Source organism: Scylla paramamosain, chromosome 2, assembly GCF_035594125.1.
Source record: "Scylla paramamosain isolate STU-SP2022 chromosome 2, ASM3559412v1, whole genome shotgun sequence".
In the NCBI taxonomy this organism is placed as follows: Eukaryota; Metazoa; Arthropoda; class Malacostraca; order Decapoda; family Portunidae; genus Scylla; species Scylla paramamosain.
In genome coordinates this window covers 12617501-12638585 of record NC_087152.1, presented here as the reverse complement: position 1 = coordinate 12638585, position 21085 = coordinate 12617501, and the positions used below count along the sequence as shown (strand labels likewise).

At 38.1% G+C, this 21085-nt stretch overlaps 2 protein-coding genes across 8 annotated transcripts in view; both read left to right on the top strand.

Annotated features, from left to right (window-relative positions):
- The first annotated feature begins 13695 nt into the window (after positions 1 to 13695).
- Positions 13696 to 18509, top strand: LOC135106497 (gastrula zinc finger protein XlCGF8.2DB-like). Of its 5 annotated transcripts, none has more exons than XM_064015567.1 (3): positions 14754 to 14854; positions 15395 to 15484; positions 15981 to 18509. In XM_064015567.1, the coding sequence occupies exon 3, from the start codon at positions 16132 to 16134 to the stop codon at positions 17302 to 17304; it is 1173 nt and encodes a 390-aa protein (XP_063871637.1). In that variant the 5' UTR covers positions 14754 to 14854; positions 15395 to 15484; positions 15981 to 16131; the 3' UTR covers positions 17305 to 18509. The 5 variants fall into 5 exon arrangements, with proteins under 5 accessions (XP_063871647.1, XP_063871628.1, XP_063871637.1 ...); XM_064015596.1 differs by lacking the exon at positions 14754 to 14854 and adding an exon at positions 14932 to 15180; XM_064015577.1 differs by lacking the exons at positions 14754 to 14854; positions 15395 to 15484 and adding an exon at positions 13696 to 13783.
- Positions 18510 to 19726: 1217 nt separating this feature from the next.
- The window catches only part of LOC135110276 (sialin-like), a 12640-nt gene continuing 11281 nt past the window's right edge, over positions 19727 to 21085 (top strand). The window contains exon 1 of one of the 3 annotated variants that reach the window (XM_064022436.1): positions 19727 to 19814. In XM_064022436.1, the coding sequence (XP_063878506.1) occupies positions 19742 to 19814 (73 nt within the window). In that variant the 5' untranslated portion in view covers positions 19727 to 19741. Of the gene's footprint in view, positions 19815 to 19841; positions 19897 to 21085 lie in introns of those variants that run through there. The other 2 variants (XM_064022446.1, XM_064022454.1) reach the window with 2 other exon arrangements.

Genomic DNA, 21085 nt, shown 5'->3' with positions numbered 1-21085 from the left:
AGTAGTAGTAGTAGTTGTTGTTGTTGTTGTTGTTGTTGTTGTTGTTGTTGTTGTTGTTGTAGTAGTAGTAGCAATAGTAGTAGTAATAGTAGTAGTAGTAGTAGTAGTAATACCAGCATCAGTAGTAGTAGTAGTAGTAGTAGTAGTAGTAGTAGTAGTAGTAGTAGTAGTAGTAGTAGTAGTAGTAGTAGTAGTAGTAGTAGTAGTAGCAGCAGCAGCAGTAGTAGTAAGAACAAGCTTAGTATTGTTCTATGCCTCAAAAATTCAATTCCTCCATCTATCAACTCGACACAACCTTCCAGACAACTATACCCTCTTCTTCAATGACACTCAACTGTTCCCCTCTTCTACACTGAACATCCTCTGTCTGTCTTATAATCTAAACTGGAAACTTCACACCTAAAACAGTTTCTATGAACTTAGGTGTTCTGAGTCGTCTCCGCCAGTTTTTCTCACCCCTCCCCCCAACTGTTAACTCTGTACAGGGGCATTGTTCGCCCATGTATGGAGTATGCTATCACATGTATGGGGGATTCCACTCATACCGCTATTTTAGACAGTGGAATCAAAAGTTTTATCAACTCCTCTCCTCTAACTGACTGTCTTCAGCCTCTTTCTCATCGCCGCAATTTTCCATCTCTTGCTATCTTCTATCGCTATTTTCATGCTAACTGCTCTTCTGATCTTGCTAACTGCATGCCTCCCCTCCTCCAACGGTTTTGTTTCCCTTGGCCAGTGACCTCCTTACGTAAAAAAATAAATAAATAAACAAATGAGAAGTAGTGGTAGTGGCAGCAGTAGTAATAAGCAAAATGAGGAGGACGCAGATACAACAACAACAACAACAACAACAACAACAACAACAACAACAACATCGGTGATAGTAGTTGTAGTAGTAGTAGTAAACTAGTAGTAGTAGTAGTAGTAGTAGTAGCAGTAGTAGTAGTAGTAGTAGTAATATAATTATTCAACTTTTACTGCATACCGGCACCAGAACCACCACCATCACCACCACCACTACTACTACTACTACTGTGGTTATTAATGTTGTTCCTGGTGCTATTGGTATTATTGGTTTTGTTGTTGTTGCTACTGGCTTTCGTAATTTATGTTGATCGTTATCATTATCATCATCACCGTAATCATCATCATAATCACCACCATCATCGTCATAACCATTACCGTAAGCAGCAGCAGCAGCAGCAGCAGTCATGACACGTCCACCCACTCCCTGTCAATGATTCCTTCACGCACGTAAAACAAATAATCATATAACGACTCATCTCGTGGGCGAGAGTGTATTACAGGCGTGACCTAACTCAAATGTATGTGTGTGTGTGTGTGCTTGTTGGTTCGGTACATGCAGGTTACAACAAGAACCTCTCAAGGTCTCCTCCCACCAGACGCATGTCCGGCACTCGCTCTGGTCCCCAGCTATCGTATTGTTGCAACTACTTGCCTTTACTTCAGCAAGACTCAGATTCGTATTACTAAATGCTTCGTACTCTCAATACGACTATTTTTCAAGGCCACAGGTACCATTAGTCGTGTTGCCATTATTTTTTATTTATTTATTTTTTATTAATGATGTAGAATTTTTATTCATCACCAGACACATGTAAACACCCTTGAAAATCCAAGTAACCTTCAATACAGCCTAATGTAAGAGATAATACGACGAAATGTTTAGGGATATTTTATCATATGACGAAAAAAGACTTCATGAGAACATTACTGTATTACTTCTTAACAAGAGAAGAGCACCTACTTCCTTTGTCCCTATTCCGAAGCGCTTTGCTCTCTCACCACGACTATTTTCAAAAGCCAGTGACGATTAGCCGAATTCTAGAAATGTTTCCTCTGTTAATAATGTAGAAAACTTGTTAATCTGTCACTAGAACCATAAACATCCTTCAAAACCCGCATAAGTTAAACTTGTGCGTTTTGAATGTAGTGGAGGTGAAGTGTTTCAGAACATGGTCCCTTGTTTCATCATAGCCTCCATAAAAATGAGATAGAAACGAAGCTAACATCAATGTCGTTCTGTCATAAAATGACACCGAATCACCTAACACTGGCATTCTCGTCAGCATTGATATTTACTTCACTAACATCAATCGTGTTATGAATTTAATCACAATATCCTTAGTTCATAATTTGATAACGCCGCTTCAGAGTGACAGCGTGACACAACGGATATCACTCTATGGATGCATGCTACTTTTTACGTAACAAAAAATATGCAATATATTGGGAAGATACAGATTACAGTAAAGTAAAATAAATTAATAATAATGACACGGTTATGGTGGTGGTGGTGATCTGCTCCAAACCTTCACTGGTCGCCTACATGTTTCAAGCGAGGCCACTAAGATTCAACGCATCTTGGCGCTGCCCATATATACTACAAGCATCATTGAGAGAGGCAATGGCAGTGATAAACAGGAAAAATATAACTGACTAATCTGCAGGGTGCAGGGTAGGCATTCGTTAGATTCACACACACACACACACACACACACACACAGCACAGGCATTCTTCCATACTTACATAAAGGCAAACACAAACATTCTGACAGACAAACATTCACGCAAACAAAAGATGAAATAGAAATCAACAGAAGCACACAAACAAACACACAAGACGAATTTACATATATTACACGAGAAGGTCCTTTTAGAAATTACGGACACACGAAAGAACCACGCGTAGTACAGGACATAACACTTGGCCGGCAGTCAGCAAACAGTGCTACTCCTGGAAAACATTCGTCGTGATCAGAGCAGAAAACGAAACTGATGCAAATAGTTAAAATTATACCTTACGCCCGCATTTCATCCTCCCATCTCCCTCAACACCCAAAAGGTTATTAAGTTACTTCCAAACCTCACGTAATCCCAATGAAAGCCATCCTGACATCACAAAATTTCCTGCATCACTCACGAGGTCATCGCACTCGTGTAAGTTCTGTGTCTACAGTAGAGTCTAGCAGAAAATGTTACTGAAATCATTAGTGAAGTGCGATGGAATAACCTCGATTCCAGCGGAGCCTTAGCCTGTGCAGCACAAGGTGGCGGTGGTGGTGGTGGTGGTGATACCTCATGAAGCAGTGTCAGAAAGTTTCACCAGTGCTCGTGTTGTTTCGAACTCAGGTTGAAGCGTGTCATCTGCAACTGAGGGAAAGAAGTGAGCAGATATTGTCTTTGAAGAAATATTGCTATTTAAGCTTATTTTTTATTGCTAATGACAACGTGACATTTTACTTAGTGTGATTAAACTTACACGATTTTACTGAGTATGAAACAAAACTGTACAAGAACTAAAAATTTTCATTAGTACACCATAATTTATTTTACTGTCACTAGTGTTTTTTTTTTTCGTTCTCTTCCTAGAAAAAAAGGATGGACTTGAAATACTATTAATCTAAACTTACAGCTGCTAATTTAATAAATCTTAAGGAGAAGTCACGCCAATGGAAGATGGACGCACGAAATGCAATCACGTATCAAAGTAACCACAACAGCAGAGAGGCTGAACGAATATTAATTCCTTCGCTAATCTGAGAGGTTTCAATATATATATATATATATATATATATATATATATATATATATATATATATATATATATATATATATATATATATATATATATATTACAGCTGTGCTGTTTTTGACATCTTCCCTCATAAATAAGACATCGGAAGGGAAAACAGCATCTTTAATTTTTCCAGCCTCCGTAAAACCTTTCCATTATCTGATACATATACTTTCATATTATCCTCTCTCTCTCTCTTTCTCTCTCTCTCTCTCTCTCTCTCTCTCTCTCTCTCTCTCTCTCTCTCTCTCTCTCTCTCTCTCTCTCTCTCTCAAACAATGAAACAGTAAAAGAAAGACTTCAGCCATCAAATAATAATCATCCAGCAACAAAGAAACAGACAGACAGACAGACAGACAAACAAATAAACACACAAACCAAAACACAGTATCGAATAACACAATATCTAATCTTATAACCTCGTCCCGTAATTGCCTTTCTTGCCCGCACACCTCCACAGTAAACAAACCCTAATATAGACGATACCCCAAGTGCTACTACTACTACTACTACTACTGCTACTACTACTACTACTTCGAATACTGCTACTTTATTTTACTATCCTACTTTTTTATCCATGCTTTCGTATCATCTAGATTGTAAAAGAGAGAGAGAGAGAGAGAGAGAGCAGTGGCGTCCTTAGCTTCAATCACTGGCGGTTAAAGCCCCGAATACTTTCAAGGCAAGTCTTGGATATTTTCTCCCCGGGAAGGAAATGTTGATGGCGACACAGCAAACAGATCGTGTGATAAAGCGGCACTTGAGTTACAGAACCCCCTGATAAATCTGATTCAACTCATCGTCTGCTCAGTAGCTAGAATCGTTCCTAATGAGGGTATAGACTGTACGAAGATAATGTGCTGTTCTCTCATCTCGTGTACTTGTCATTCAGTTTATCTAAAAGTGCTTAAAATTGAGAAGATGTTTGTTGTTTGCCTAATTCATGTTTCCAAGAACTCGATTAATTCTTGAGCAGCCTGAAATGATTCTAGACGATGAGACAGACAGTGAACTAGATGATGAGAGACTGTATTCATAAATGTTTCGTCGTCTGATTTCTTACATCAACAAGCTGCAGTGGAGACAGTCAGGAGTGTTTTAATTATTCTATTCGTAGTTTAACAAGGATTCTGTCTCATTAATAGGATAAAACATTATAGGGACAATATTCATCATATCGTAAGCGATTGAGAAATATCTTTATGAAACCAAACCGTTTAATAATACGAGCCGAGACAAGAAACTTTGCTAGACTGGTCTGGAAAAAACAGGCAACTGGCGGGGATGACGGGGATGACTTTTGTTCTACTCGTAATAAGAAATCGCGGAGGCCGGCAGTAATGAGCCATTCAACAGACAGTGCTTCCCCAGGATTGCTTGGATTCACAACGACTGCGCTCCCTGCACGCCGAAGGACAGCCCAGGCTTACACACACACACACACACACACACACACGGCTGAAATGACCGAACACAGTTTTCAGGAAGAGTTATGGAGATTTACTTACTTCTGCTCAGCTTGTTGGTACAGTCTCCTTAACCCTTTGAACGCTAATGCCAGTGTGACACCTGCTGTTCTATCTCAGTAACCCTTCGTGATTTTACGGACCAAAAATAAAACTATAAACACTCAAATGTTATTATCGCTCGATCACTCGTTTTGCTGCTACTGTCATCTTTCAAAATTATATTATTAAAATGTACCAAAAGTCGTGGCTAAGAGTTAAGACTTAATATGTTGCGGGTGGTCAGTAACAGTCAGCAGGCATGACAAGGGCAGGCATGTCACGGCGGATTCTGGATCGTGCGCAGTGTTTTTGCTGCCATAAAGTTTATGTACACCATCAGCATCATAACTTGCATGATGTGCGTCACATGATGGAACATAGGTCTATACGTTGTCAATAAACCTAAATAAGTTTACAGTATAAATGGATAACACAAGGCTGTTATTTCTGCGGCAAGATTTTCTGATCTGTTCCTTAAAACTCTTGCATGCTGAATTATACAAAAAAAAAATGTCATTTATTTTCCTTAATCAGGACAGGTTTTTTCTATTATCTCAATAAGAAAATATATATATATATTGTTAGGTATGCTTGGTAATGGGTCTCCAAACCGGCTGCACCAAATGCCTTGGTTTTCCGCGTGCGTGTGGCTGACGAGGCTGACAGGTAACACTGCCTGTCAGCAGGAAGTGTTGCCTGCTATATATATATATATATATATATATATATATATATATATATATATATATATATATATATATATATATATATATATATATATATATATATATATATATATATATATATATATATATCCCAGATGACAGTTAGGACGACAATGAGCCAAGCGAAGTTCATTTAATTGTGAATACTGCACGAAATGGCAGGTTTCAGAATGTTGCTGAGTGCAGAGTCCAGTAGTCAGTTGCACGAAAAAGGCACCTTCACTAGTAAAAACTCTAATTAATTTTCAAGAGTGGAGCTGTTTTTTTTTTTCTTTTTTCACACATGAAAAATTTTACTGATTTTCACGAGTAAATTTGTTTCTCGTGCCTCCGGATTCTGCTCTCAGCAACATTTTGAAAAAGGCAACAGCTGACTGTGACAGACCACATACTGTACCTGAAGCAACTTAACCTAAACTTCTCCTGGCTCATCCACATCCTGACTGTCACCTGGGATATTAATTGCAAGATATGTTATATCCAGAAGTCTCTATATAAGCTTTATAGAAAATAAAACTATACACACCCGATCACTCATTTCCCTCCCCTATCAAGGTTATTTCTCGATATAATAATTCAAGCCTGCTCCAACGTTGAAGAGAAGGTATAGCAAAGCGCTAAATTTATTAACACACAGGTGGTTAGTAACACATGTGCTGCTGATGCATCAAAGACTGGTGGAGACAACATAGGATACATAACTTCTTGGAACCTACTTCGGCAAGAGAAAAGGTATAGAATTTTCATTTCAGAGTCCTAGCAAAGACCAGACCAAGGAAACTTTATTCATGTAGAAGAGGGGCGATGCTGTGTGTCATCGAAGGAAAGGAGACATGGAGGACTTCCTATTAAAGCGGCGGTAACACTGGCCCGAAATCAAAGACTTACTTGCTTAAAACTTGTACTGAAACATGAGAAGATTCTTATTAACAAGTCCTCGAGCACCGAGGGTAAAGAGAAAATGAAAGCGGGATACGCAGCCATTCGTGTCCTACCTGAGAAAATAAGATGTCTGAGCCAGCCTCCGGTATTCCTCAGATCCCCGCAGGACTTCCCTTTGCGTTGCGGAATCTATACACTTGCAAAAAAAATAAATCAACAATCTTCTTAATGATGACTGACTTTTATCAGACAGTGAGTAAAAATTACTAGTCAGTAGTGTGAAAGAGATGAACCATTCACCCTTTTAGAGACAGGCTGAAATGAAAAATACAATGCTTTACTAAGACGCCTGTCACCGATGATGGGAGAACAAGCTGTCTTGACTGTTTGACGAGTGTTTGGGTCTGCACTGCACACCAGGGACAATCCTTTTCGTTATGCTGCAGGCACACGTCACAACACGGAACTCACAGAAACAGGTGAGATTCTATAAGATATCAGAGCAGTGCTCGTATAAAGCCTAAGGTTTTCCCACTTGGAAGAGCTAGAGTGCTACAAGTATATTCACTACGGTGGGTCCAGGAGTAGCAAGAGAGACAGAATCTGATCATGACCGAAGGAGCTCACTGGAGGGAAAAATCTAACAGGATAAACTCAAGGGTTAGATGATAGTGAAAGGTCAAGAATGCTGTGCGTGTCTCCAAGGTGGTCAGGAATACAGGTAGGGTGTTGCATCAGCTACAGGTCACCCAGGATGGCAAAGGTGAAGGTTTGTTCACCAGATTGACCAGTAAAGGAAGATGACAACTAAGACTACTGAACACAACATTTTCTCGGATGGAGATTTCTGCAAAGGGAAAATAGTCAGGATGAGATACACTGAGGAATTTGAACAGCAGAGGAATTTCATAATGATGATCAGTGGAGGAGAAATGCAACACAAATATATTTAATAACAGAATGACGATCAAGTCTTAAGACAGATGAGGGAACATTCCCATGACTGAAGTCTGTGGCCCCCAAAGCAAACTGTGTACATAAAGGCACCGACCAAAATGATATAGAAAATGAGACATATAAAAGCAAGCATAGTAAGAACTGCCAATGTTAGACTTAAATATCTGAATTTTGCCCAGGAAAACAATGTCAAGCGTGAAGGAAAGACGGTGTTACACAGATACAAAAGCATCATCGGTGCCATTGTTGCTGAAAACAGTACAAAAAGAGCTGTTATCAGGACGAGTCTTCACGCCGTCACTAAGTCTCTTCCCCTGTGGCAGCTCGGAGGTGTGGCTACTGAACAACTCCATTATTCTTTATTGTTACAAAGCCGAGACACCACATGGATGCTTGCAATGTGAGAGAGAGAGAGAGAGAGAGAGAGAGAGAGAGAGAGAGAGAGAGAGAGAGAGAGAGAGAGAGGCAAGATAAAGAAGAAAACGGTAAGACAGGAAGGGGTGGTAAACAGCGTGGTTAACAAGCCAGCATCGCCGCTCGCCCCTCCACCCTCCTGAAGGCACCTACGCAGCACGTGACGTAATTTCCAAACCATAACAGCAGGCGTCCAATGCCCTTACTGCCAAACCACCGAGCTTCTTATTCAATGATGTTGTATCTTGTTATCACGTTTGTGTGGTAATATTTAGATGGAGTTCTTTGGTCAACTTATTACATATCTACTTTTTATTTATTTTTTATCTTCTATCTTTAGTTTATATGTTATTACTTTTATACATTTCTGTCTAACTTTTTTCCTTCTTTTTTTTCTCCTCTTTTTTCTAACATGCTTCCGAGATCTGCACTCAGAGATCAAGGTCATGGCTGGAAGTCTTAAATGATATACACTATGTACTCTCAGCCTGTGTATATTCCTTTGTCTTTCCCTCAGTCTTTCCGTAAATACCAACACTATATGCTGTGAGTCATTCTGGTGTTGCAGTCTTTCCCTGTCTAACTCACTTCCTGATGTTAATTTGATTCACTTATTATTCATCTTTCTAGTTTTCATTGTTATTCTATTTGCATTTAAATTCTTCATGAGTCTGGTGATATACTATTTTTTTTTCTAGATTTCATTGCTATTCTGTTTACATTTAAATTCTCCATGAGTCTGGTGATATACTCATTAATTTCTAGCTCACCTCATGAATTCAGCACTACCTCGTGTTGTACCGAGTCAAAACCATTCCCATTAAAGCCAAGCATAACGGTATATTGCATTTTGCGGTGGCATTCTCGACAAGGAGTATCCCAGGTAGGGTGAACTGAACATCAACAGGTGCTGCGTAGCCCACTTAAGCACATTACATCACACGGGGAAAGCAAAATCATAACTCAGTGGTTACCAAATAATCCCAAAACAGAGTAATGGCTGTACACCCTCCATTCTGTGATACGCTTCCATTATTCTCACAGTCTTCCTTCCTGCACATCTCTTCACGCGTTACCTGGATCGTCGTTAGAGTTATATGGTAAATCAACCAGCCTATGAAGGATCTGGGTGTGTTTAGAGATAATATGACCAACCTGTGAAGCATTTGATCGTGTATAAAGGTATTTCGACCAACCAATGAAAGATTTTGGTTGTGTTTAAGAATAATTTGACCAAACTTTGAAGGATCTGATTGTGTCTCAAATTTAATTTGAATAACCTATGAAGGATCTGGTTGTTCTTACAGGTAATTAGACTAACCTTTGAAGGATCTGGTTGTTTCTAAAGGTAATTCGACAAACCCTTGAAGGATTTGTCTGTTTAAAGTTAATTAGACCAACCTATCAAGGATTTGGTTCGGTTCAGAGGTAATTCGACCAACTTATGAAGGATCTGCTTAGATTTAAAGTTAAGTCGACCAACTCATGAAGGATCTGGTTGTTTTCAGAGGTATTTCGACCAGGATTTAAGTACAGTGCGTCAGTTTAGGGAAGCTAATGGTCGACTTCATTGCCAAAGTGAGTCACAGTAATCTGATCATTTTTTTCCCTACACATTAACAATTTATGCACAGATTACATCATAGATGTAATTTATGCATATAATATAGTACCATATGTTCACGTGAAAACTGGTGCATTTTACCTAGAGCACCCTGTGTGTGTGTGTGTGTGTGTGTGTGTGTGTGTGTGTGTGTGTGTGTGTGTGTGTGTGTGTGTGTGTGTGTGTTATGAATATGTAAAAAAATAAATAAATAAATAGAAAAAATAAAAAAAAAAAATATATATATATATATATATATATATATATATATATATATATATATATATATATATATATATATATATATATATATATATATATATATATATATATATAAATGGAGATCATATGAGAGAGAGAGAGAGAGAGAGAGAGAGAGAGAGAGAGAGAGAGAGAGAGAGAGAGAGAGAGAGAGAGAGAGAGATGGGAGGAGGAAGGTAAGGGTGGAGGGGAGGAAGGAGAAGGAGGGCGGGTCAGCCAACATTTGGGCACCGCAGATCACCTTGAAGACTTCCGCGATCCTAGCAAGGTCCTGCCCCACCCCACACGCGGAACACACACACACACACACACATTCTCTCTCTCTCTCTCTCTCTCTCTCTCTCTCTCTCTCTCTCTCTCTCTCTCTCTCTCTCTCTCTCTCTCTCTCTCTCTCTCCCACACGCACACACAATGCACGTATTACAGTACACACACACACACACACACACACACACACACACACACACACACACACACACACACACATACACACACACACACACACACACATGCGCGCGTGACTGATTGAGTGAGGTATGAATGCTTCTTGATATCAAATGAAATTAAATGTGGAAAAACGTAGAAGCTTCTGAGTCCAACAAGCAAGGATGAAGTTAGCATTAATCTCCACGGGGTTCATTAAAGAGTATTGTGTTGTGCGCAGACTCCTAAAGAAACTGATGATGGTAGAAAAAAAGGACTGGAAATTTCAAGAGACACACACAATTAATAGGAAGTCACGTGGGATTTAGAGATGCAAAATCCTACACCCCACATTTACCAGGTTTTATGTTATCATGTTCTTATGTTTCAACGACAACCTCAAATATAGTATAGGACAGAGGTGGCTAAAATGAGTGTGATCTTAATACTTTTTAGAAAGCTTCAGAACTCGTGTCACTATAAAAAAATTAACGCAGACGTTAGGGAACCGATGAGTATTTAAAGATTCTCAGCTTAAATGGATAAAGAGTTATCTTGCAATAAAGTGATGAGAACAGAATATTCTAATCCTACAAATGTGAAGAGTGAAATACCTCTAGGCTCTGTTCCGGCACTAACTGCGTTCCCATATCCAGAATGAAGAATCCTGCACAATTACGAAGGATAATCGGTAAACTCGATGCATGATACACAATATCACCTACACATTTCTAACTACAAATTGTTACGAGCCAAACGTGGAGAAATGAAAACCAGGGCAGACGAATGCCGCGCCGTGAATTTGGGTACAACAAAGGCGACGACAGAGAATAAGATCCAAACGCAGACAGCAACGCAACGAAGAGGTGGTGGGAGAAATGGGGATGCATATGGGAACTATGGAGTTGATGAAAGAGGACGTGAGGAACAAAATTTTAATTACTCATCACATTTACAAGAAGGGTCCACTCTACAAGAGGATAAACCTTGAGCGCCGTGTCGCAGTATCACAAGTTTGACATGAATGTTTTAATCAAGTGCGTGCTAGAAATGGGTCCGCTGCAGGATGTGTTCAACCTGCACCACATAACAGCATAAGCCAGTGACCTGAATGCTGGACGACCCGGCCTGCTGCGAGCGAGGTCATGGCGCGCATCTAAAATTATATAGGAGAAAAAAGAGTCAATTGGATTTCATCATCGCAGCATGAAGCTGTTTATGAAAACATCAATTACGTGACCGAAGAGTACGAAAGAAGACCACATTCTGAAACACTTCTGCGCCGCAGCAATGGCGAGTGATATGAGTGACAGCAGTGGCAGCAGACATGAGTGACGGCAGTGACAACTGGAGACAGTGGCAGGAGTGACGGTAGTGGTGACAGTGATACGAGTGACAAAAGTGACCGCACTGGTGACATCGTCAAGGAACACAGCAAGAGAAAACATTGTTAGTTACTATAAATTCCATCAATACCTATCTACCTAAGCACACAAACACAGCAACTATCATATAATACTGCTAAAATACATTTTCTTTATGATATTTATCAGAGAAAACTTTATTTTACCAGTAACTAAAATATTAATCTTTCCTTCTCACAGTAAACTATATCATGCACCAGTAACCATTTTTAGTCTACTGCAGGACAAAAATCTCCTGTAATCTTTTTCTTGTATTTCAACAGGCTGTTCGGACACCCCCAAGCAACTCACCCCTCCATGTAGTTTGTTGTTATAAATCTGTCTAATCATTTTGTTGATATAATTTTCGATCCATTATTATATCTATTTCGCATATAACTATCCTGCCCATGCTTTTTTTTTTTTATGTTCAGGATGTATTTAACTTCGGTCTGTGTCCTACTCCATAATGTTATCTTTTTTTTCTTTCCATTTTATGCCCAAATCATTATTTTATCACTTCTTGAGACTCCCTGATGTTGGTTTTCGTTCCCAAATAAATTTATACAGCCCTCAGTAACCACCCTGCTGAATGTCAACTGTCTCAGGTAAGGAAATTATGCACAAACATTGGACATAGGATAGGCTTACCTGTTATGGTGAGCGCAAGAGATGCTACTCCAAAAGGCGTTTCCTGTCACACGAATACACTCTTCTTCTTTTTTTCTCTTTCCTTTTTTACTGATATATGTAAATTAACATTTCAAACATTTCGTCATTTCAATTTTTTTAACACTATTTTAATTGGTTTTCATTGGTTCATTTAATTTTCATTTCTATTTTCCAGTCCTGCAAACGTCTATTGCTTCTTCGATAGTGTTTTTATTATCCTTCTTCTTCTTCTTCTTCTTCTTCTTCTTCTTCTTTAAAACTCTTGCCACTTTTTCCACCACACCAGACATGACCACAGTGCTGTTTGATATACACTCGAGTCGTTATCAATGTATAAATATGTGGTAATATAACACAGGCACGCATATTTATAATCATTTGGCAACTATGGTATGACACTTGTTACTGTATCTGATGAAATAATTGAACAAAGGATAAAACCACAGGCACTGGAAGAGTTGAAAACTTTATCGTGGCTTTTGCAGTCTAGGGTGCTTATGAAATCATACTTTTAAACTGTTTTCACCACATCAGTTCTCTCTCTCTCTCTCTCTCTCTCTCTCTCTCTCTCTCTCTCTCTCTCTCTCTAAGCCTGAGAGGAAGCCATAGTAGTATAGCATTAAAGTTCAAAGCCCATCCAGTGAACAGCTAAAGTAAAATCCACCACTAGGCACGTCACCACACACATTGTGAAGTGAATAATATCCACACAATACCTTAAATCAGAATCTATACCATTAACTTGAGTATTAACGCTTGCAGATTGCGTTGATTTCTGATTCATGATACCACAAGTCACCAGCACTCACGCGTTTGATGGTGACACACACACAAGATAAAATACAAGCATTGTTAGACGAGGGAGAAAAATGACGGAACAGCTGATGCATAATGGCGACGTAAACAGAACAACAAAGATACTGAGAGAGAGAGAGAGAGAGAGAGAGAGAGAGAGAGAGAGAGAGAGAGAGAGAGAGCAAATCAACTTAAATAAACTTATAGATACTTATAGATGATCTCCAGTCCAGGAATTAATTTCCTCTATGCTGGACTCTTCGTTATATATAATAGGCTGCACTCTGTGGTTGGTGGCTGTGGCGCGGACAGTGTTGGAGGGTTCACGTGCATTATGCTCCACTATGCTTAAAATGTCTGCTCGGTAATTGGAATACTTTATCTCTAATCCTGCCCAGTATTTATCTAGCCGGTTTTTGAAAATATTTAATGATGAACTTGAGACAACCTCTTCTGACAGTGTATTCCATACTTTAACAGAGCGAAGTGTAAATGACTCTTTCCTCATGGTAGATCTTGAGGGTTTTGGATATAGTTTTAAGGTATGTCCTCTTGGTCCTGTGCGGCTGCTGGTTTCGCTCCATAGTTGGACTATATTACATAGATTGTTGTTGTAGTGGCCATGTAACATTTTATAAAGTTCTATCATATCAGCCCGTAGAGCCCTGTATCGCAGAGATGGTAAGTTAAGGGCCTGCAGCCTTTCAGGGTAGGACAAACCTTTCATTTCTGGTAATTGTTTGGTAGCTCGGTGCTGCACTCCTTCAATTTTATCAATCAAGTACATGTTATGAGGCCTCCAGACAGGGCTAGCAAAATCAAGATGTGACCTTACCATTGATTTGTAGAGTGGCAAAAAGATTTCGGCATTTAAAAATTGGAAGGTTCTTATAATTCCCATCATAGAGTTAGCTGTCTTTACTTTGGAGAGTATATGTTCTTCAAATTTTAATTTTTCATCGAATATAATACCAATATCCTTTTCATGTGTTACTTGCTGGATGGTTGAGTTGTAAATCATGTATGGGGGGTTTGCTGGCAAGCCTCTTCCGACATGCATATATTTACATTTCCCTGGGTGGATGTTAAGTTGCCACAAATTACTCCAATCTTCTAATGCTGTGATGTCAGATTGCAATGTGCTAATATCATGTTGGTTGTTAATTATGTTAAAGAGCTTAGCATCATCAGCATAGAGATATATGTTGGTGGAAATGAAGTCAGGTAGATCATTTATATAAAGTAGAAACAGGAATGGCACATGGAAAAATAAAGTGGATTAATAGGAAAGGTATTACTAGAAAACATGAACAGTCTAAGCAAATAAGTAAAATAACAAAAAAGCAAGTATTCGCTTGACTCAAATACTGCTGCGTTTTTCATAGATTGTTCTTATTCTTCATTACTTTGTATTTGCTAGTTTTTTTTCATTTTTTTTCTTTTTTTTTTTTTATTTTGCTTTATTTTAATTTTAATCATAATGTTCAGCGCTGCGTGAGTATTACTGCGGCGCCCGAACACAGTCAGTCCTTCCTGTGTTGTGTGGGTTTTCGTGCAGGACATGAGCGAATCTGCAAGCCTTTTCCCGATTATATTTAGGGTAACTAAGCGAGGTGAGTTGCATATTTCCATTGAAGGAGTTTGTATTTATTTACAATAAAAATACTGTATGAATATGAAATAGTTTCGTTTTCGGGGATAGGCTGTTACTGTCAAGGAGGCTTAGGTGTGTATCCTAACTATAGATCCTAACTAAATGCTGGTGTGGGAAAAGTCGCCAGTGTAAGATGATGTTTCGCTACCACACCTCCACAGTCCGCACACTGCAGACTGTTGTGTCTGGTGCGTTCTTTTCCACAGTACCTTAATTAGAAACACAAGAACATAAGAAAATAAGGGAATCTGCAAGAATCCATCAGACCTACACATGGTAGCCCATGTAAGTGATGCAGGTTCGATAAATCTGACAAACTTCCTCCACTCAGTCCTGTTGGAAGCATTGTTCTCTGTCTTACTCTTTCTCCTCATAGGTTATCTTGAAATATACCTTTTTTTTTTATTCTTCCTTTTTGGCCTTCAGATTTTCCTTCTTTGTACCAAACCTGATCATAAATTAATTGTAGCTTTTTTTTTTCTCTCACATCCTTCTCCAGACCCTCCTTACATTGGCAAGTCACATTCATCACTGATAGTGACACTACTGCCAGAGTAGAAGACAACATGAAGATAAGAGTATAGCACAGGTAGCCACGTCCTTCATCCCCCTCTTCGCGAACGTGAATGCTAAATACGACTTAAATAAAATAAATCATGTTTTTAATCGCCAGCTGTACAAATCGTCTTTTTTTTATGCGCATTGGAATCATAATGTCAAGAGAGAGAGACATATAATCATTTATAGTCGCTGCTGTGTGTGTGTGTGTGTGTGTGTGTATGTCTTGGCTGGGGGATAAGAACAATAATGCAAATGTTTTTTTTTTTCTTGTAACTTGTGCAAAAATATAGATATCGAGGGAACTCGTACACTCCTCCAATTATTAGTAATATTTCATATTACGTATAACTGATTCGCTTGGAGATGAAGACATTAGTGCTTCGCAGGTATAGTACAAGTAAACGCATCCGCCAGGACCTTCCCTTAGAAAAATAATAAATAGAAAAATAAATAAATAAAAAAAACAACAACTTTTTATAAACTGATGTATTTCAGCATGAAGTAACCACATGTATCTGTTACAGGCACAAAAACACTCCATTCCATTGACTCCTTGATGGTTCTGCAGGCCACATGGCATCAACTGTAGGCCTCTACCAACACTGAAGAAGTTTCTGTTGTTGATCTTTGGGGAATTTATTGTGAGGGAGGTATCACCTGCGTGACAAGTTCCTGATGGCGAGCACTGAGGGGAGAGGTGCAGCACACAGAGGAGGAAAAAGCAACGCAGGAAATGCCAGAGATAAGAATCATATTCGTTGTACTTGTTCATGGAATAATAAGAGATATAAGGATGCACATGCTCAAAAAATATATAACTGTAAAATCTGCAGCCATTCCTTTGCTTACAACACATCTCTGCGACCTCATATGCTGATTCACTCTGGGCAGAAACCACACTGGTGCTCCATCTGTGGTAAAAAATTCAGACAGAAGAGCAATCTCACAACACACATGTGCACCCACTCCGGGGAGAAACCATACGAGTGTTACATATGCCACAAAGTATTTGCCAGACTGAACCATCTGCAGCGGCACATCCAGACCCACACAGGTGAAAAACCCCACACTTGCTCCTTCTGCTGGAAACAGTTCACCAAGAAGTGTGGACTCTCCAACCACATGAGCCTCCAGCACCCAAGGGAGGCGTCGCTTGAGTGTTCCCTGTGTGGCAATAAGTTCAGGACTCAGGACCAGCTGATGGATCATTTCAAGCCCAGGCGTGACTCCAGTGGTGGCCCTGTCATCTGTTCCATTTGTGGGAAGAAACTATGTCAAGAGAAGTTCCTCCCAGCTCACATGGTTTCACATACCTCAGAGAAGCGGCCTATTTCATGTTCTCAGTGTGGGAAGGAATTTGCATACATGAGGTCGCTCAGAGATCACATGTACATACACACAGGACAAAGGCCCTTTAAGTGTCACTACTGTGGGAAGATATTCACTCATAGAGGGTCTTGTAAGAAACATGAAGCTACTCACTTTAATGAACGGCCTTTCACGTGTTCCCAGTGTGGCAACAGTTTTACCCGCAAGTCTCATCTCCAGTCCCACATGCTGATCCACACAGATGAGCGGCCCGTGCAGTGTTCCATGTGTCACAAAAAGTACAGGGTGAAAAGCTCACTCAGCAGGCACATGAAGGTACACCTCCAGGAAAAACGTCACAGTTGTCCCAAGTGCTGTTGTAAATTTCGGTTTAAAAATGCACTGAGGACCCACATGCTGGAACACCGAACTCAGGAGGAATCAAGCAAAAAGACAAGGCGTGGGCGGCGCACAGCTGCTGCTGCTGCGGCTATGGCTAATGTAGCATCTGTACTTGAAAACAATGAATGTGAGGGCTAGTAGGGAAGTTTTAATACTCTTCTCTACCAGATGTTGTTAATCTTTGCAATATACCTCTTTTCTCAGTTGTTAAAATAAATACAACACAGCTTATTCAGCAGCAAAACTCCCTCCTTTAACGAAATACGAAGTACATACACATACTTACGTAAGGACACACTTTAACAAATTTTAAAAGGTCGAGGAAAATTTCATTTTTTGTTTAGGTATTTCTCTTTCTGTGTTGTGGGAATATGCATACTTATATAAGCACATGCATCATTACATAACCATGCATGCTTATATAACTATCTCTTCTAGTTAAAAGCATATTTACTTCCGGAAAAGATGTTAGTTATATTTCTCTTATTTCTAGATGATATCATGTGTAACAACATCACCGTCTCTTACTATAAGAGTTAAATAAAAAAACTGTGTAGTTTTATAAATACTGGAAAACAGGAACTGGTACATTCCCATGAAACTGCTGTAGTGGAGCCGTTTCAAACTTAGCGTTATTTATATCATAGCTTTGTGGAAGACGACTGTTCCTGATGACATGAAGTATTCTCACGATCCCTAAAGTGACAAGTACTTTATCATACTACTCCTAAACTCTAGACCCCCAAAGGTGGACCAAGGATGATGCATAGTTTGCACACTCCTTGGAGTAGTAACATCATCCCTAACAACGCCTCGGAATCAGGATACCTCGTATAGTCAAGACCGCTGGGATTTCATTTTTTTTCTAAGGTTACATATTTAATTGTTTTAAGTATATGCCACTCTCGGGGAGATGGCGAATGAGTGGGCAACAGTGGATACATCACTCACAAACAAAGATCACTTGTTTATTTTACTGAAGTGTGTGTGTGTGTGTGTGTGTGTGTGTGTGTGTGTGTGTTCAACTTTCGTCGCATGCAGTGACTGAAAAACTTTGTTTGGTAATAGTAGGAATGAATGCCACATAAAAGATGTTTACGAGATATAAACTATGGATAATAAATTGTTAAAAACAGACTTTACATTGTTGTATTCGGTTTATTTGTGACAAATCTTATAAGTTTTCTCTATTGATTCGAAAATTATTATATCCTACTACCTCACACTGTACGTACCAACCTTGAGTGCGTTGCCAACCAGTAAAGTTTAAGAACTTTGGTTTCCATTCATTCCCACTCTTATTATGTCCACCTCAGTAAATAAAGAGTTAACCAGCACCTTCACTTTTGCATTTTTGTCACGGTAAAAATCTCTACGTGTATATTTTCTCCTACGACTGGAACTGTCTCAAAAGAGGAATATCAGGAAAACTGCATTCAAATCTGTCAATTTTCTTCCCTCTTTCTTTGTTTTTGTGAACTCTGGAAATCATAAATTATTCAATATATATATATATATATATATATATATATATATATATATATATATATATATATATATATATATATATATATATATATATATATATATATATTGCTATGGTATTTGCTTGGTGCACTTAGTATATACTGAAAAATCTTATAGTGTCACAAGCACTTTAATTCGTAACATAGTTGAAAAAAAGCATAATTGCATATTATTCTCAACATCTAGTCTATTTTGATCTCTTGTTTTCATAACAAGTGATGAGAAGGCTAGCTTACAAAGGTAGATGGAAGAAAAGTCAAATGCCAGCTCTTAATGCAAGTTATCCCACTATTCAACTGAGTGTAACGAGTGTATTTTACCCCAAAATTATTCAAGAAGTCTCTTTGAGATTAACTTGGGTAGCATAACTTAATTTCACATCCCAGAACTTCTTTTGAATTACATCTGAAACATCTTTCATATCAGTAATAAATGGATTCTATTTTGATCTCGACACGGGAATTCACTATATTTTAAGTGAAGTTAATAAAATACACGGTACAACTTGCAACAGCTGCCTCAAGGCTCAAGCAGGGGGCCTCAGATGTTCACCAATTAAAGTATCACATGCTATGAGTTGGCCATGTAGCGTGACGTGAAAGTTACACACATACTAAGCCCTAAAATTGTTATTTATAATAATTATAAATTAATCAACTAACTCCTAGGGAATTTTTTTTATTAACAGTTACAGATACATTACAAAAATCATGAACTTAAAATGGAACTTTTCTTTTTTTCTGCTGAATGATGAAAAGGCCTGTTTATAACATTAGCAAGTATACATGCATTAATCAAAATCTAGCAAAGCCTCATGTAACTCACGCTCCCTCGGGGACTAATAAGGAACAACTATTTTAGTGCCTTAGTTTTCAAGTTATAACATTTTAAATTTGACCAGGGCTCTATGGCTCTATGTAGGGCTCTATGGCCCTACATTATCAAGATACTACGTAGCGATGAGCATCACTTAGAATTCTTTTTTTTTTCTTTTTTTTTATGAACAAAAATCACAGAGTAGGTGGTTTTGTATGCAACAAATAAAAAGATGGTTATACTTATGAATAATTCAGCAATATCAAAGTACCGTTGCGAAGATGGACGCGGGACGGAAGCAAGTGGTAAGTTTATTTGTTAATGTTCACGATTTATGCGATGTAATGAAATGTAGTTAGATGAGAACCATCAAAAGAAGGTAGCCAGGTTAGTGATATACTTAGAATGTATACCAGCCTAATTTAGACGTGTGGATCCCTTAGGCCGAACCAGGGTAATGTGACAGATGTTGGCCTCATAGGTTTCTGTACGTAGCAGCAAACGGTGCCGCTTCCTTAGGCTCCCTCCACTTGATGCAGTGATTCTCTTAATAAACAGTATTTGGGTATTATGGAAATTACTTTTATTCATTTATTTTGACACAATAAATATTTGCTTCTCGACAATATATATATATATATATATATATATATATATATATATATATATATATATATATATATATATATATATATATATATATATATATATATATATATATATATATATATATAGTGTTTGTGTGTGTGTCAAACTGTTATGCTCAGTGAGATCACATAAAAAAGAATAAATAAATAAATACTGTAAATCTAGCATGGGCAAACCTTCAGATGAAACCATAGGTATTATTTCAGTATCTCAGTATTGATACACAATGCAAGAGTTTGAAGATTTTTGCCCTCATTATTATTTTATTTATTTATTTATTTATTTACTTATTTATTTATTTTCATTTTATTTTATTTTACTTTTTATTTACTTATTTATTTTATTTTTTTTTTTCTTCTTCCCTTACTGATATATCTTTACATCAAATGTATTTTCACCAATTTTTTTTTTTTTTTTTTTTAAGGGTTGTTCCAATTTTGTCTCATTTCTTCTGCCTGTACAAACATTATGATGTTACCTCAGCAAATGAAGATGAAGTCGCAGTGCTGATTCAGTGACCCTCCTTTGATTGCATTGCTTGAAAAAAATAGTGTATCATTTATTATGGAGGTATGGGCTCTTTTTAAATAATTATACTCTCAATTTTCACTTAGATAAGTGGTTTTTAAAACTGGGTCATATAGCACTTAGGGGGGGAATGAGGTGGATGAACTTTTGATGACTTTCAATGAATAGCTATAATTATGAAAAAGTCCTTGGCTCATTGTGGAGAAAATGTTATACCTATATATTTTGATGGTTACATTTAAGTATAAGATGTAATCCTCTATTAATTTATTGACATTAGTAAGTATAAAATAACTAGTTCAAAGTTTAATTTGAAGTATTCAAGTAGGAATGGTATGTCTTTATGACACTCAAAATTTCAATTTGGTTAGAAATCTTTTGATACACTTGGTGTTTGTGA

What these genes read in the sequence shown, in the direction of transcription:
- LOC135106497 (XM_064015577.1), top strand. Translation starts at nt 16,132, where the DNA reads ATGGCGAGCACTGAGGGGAGAGGTGCAGCACACAGAGGAGGAAAAAGC.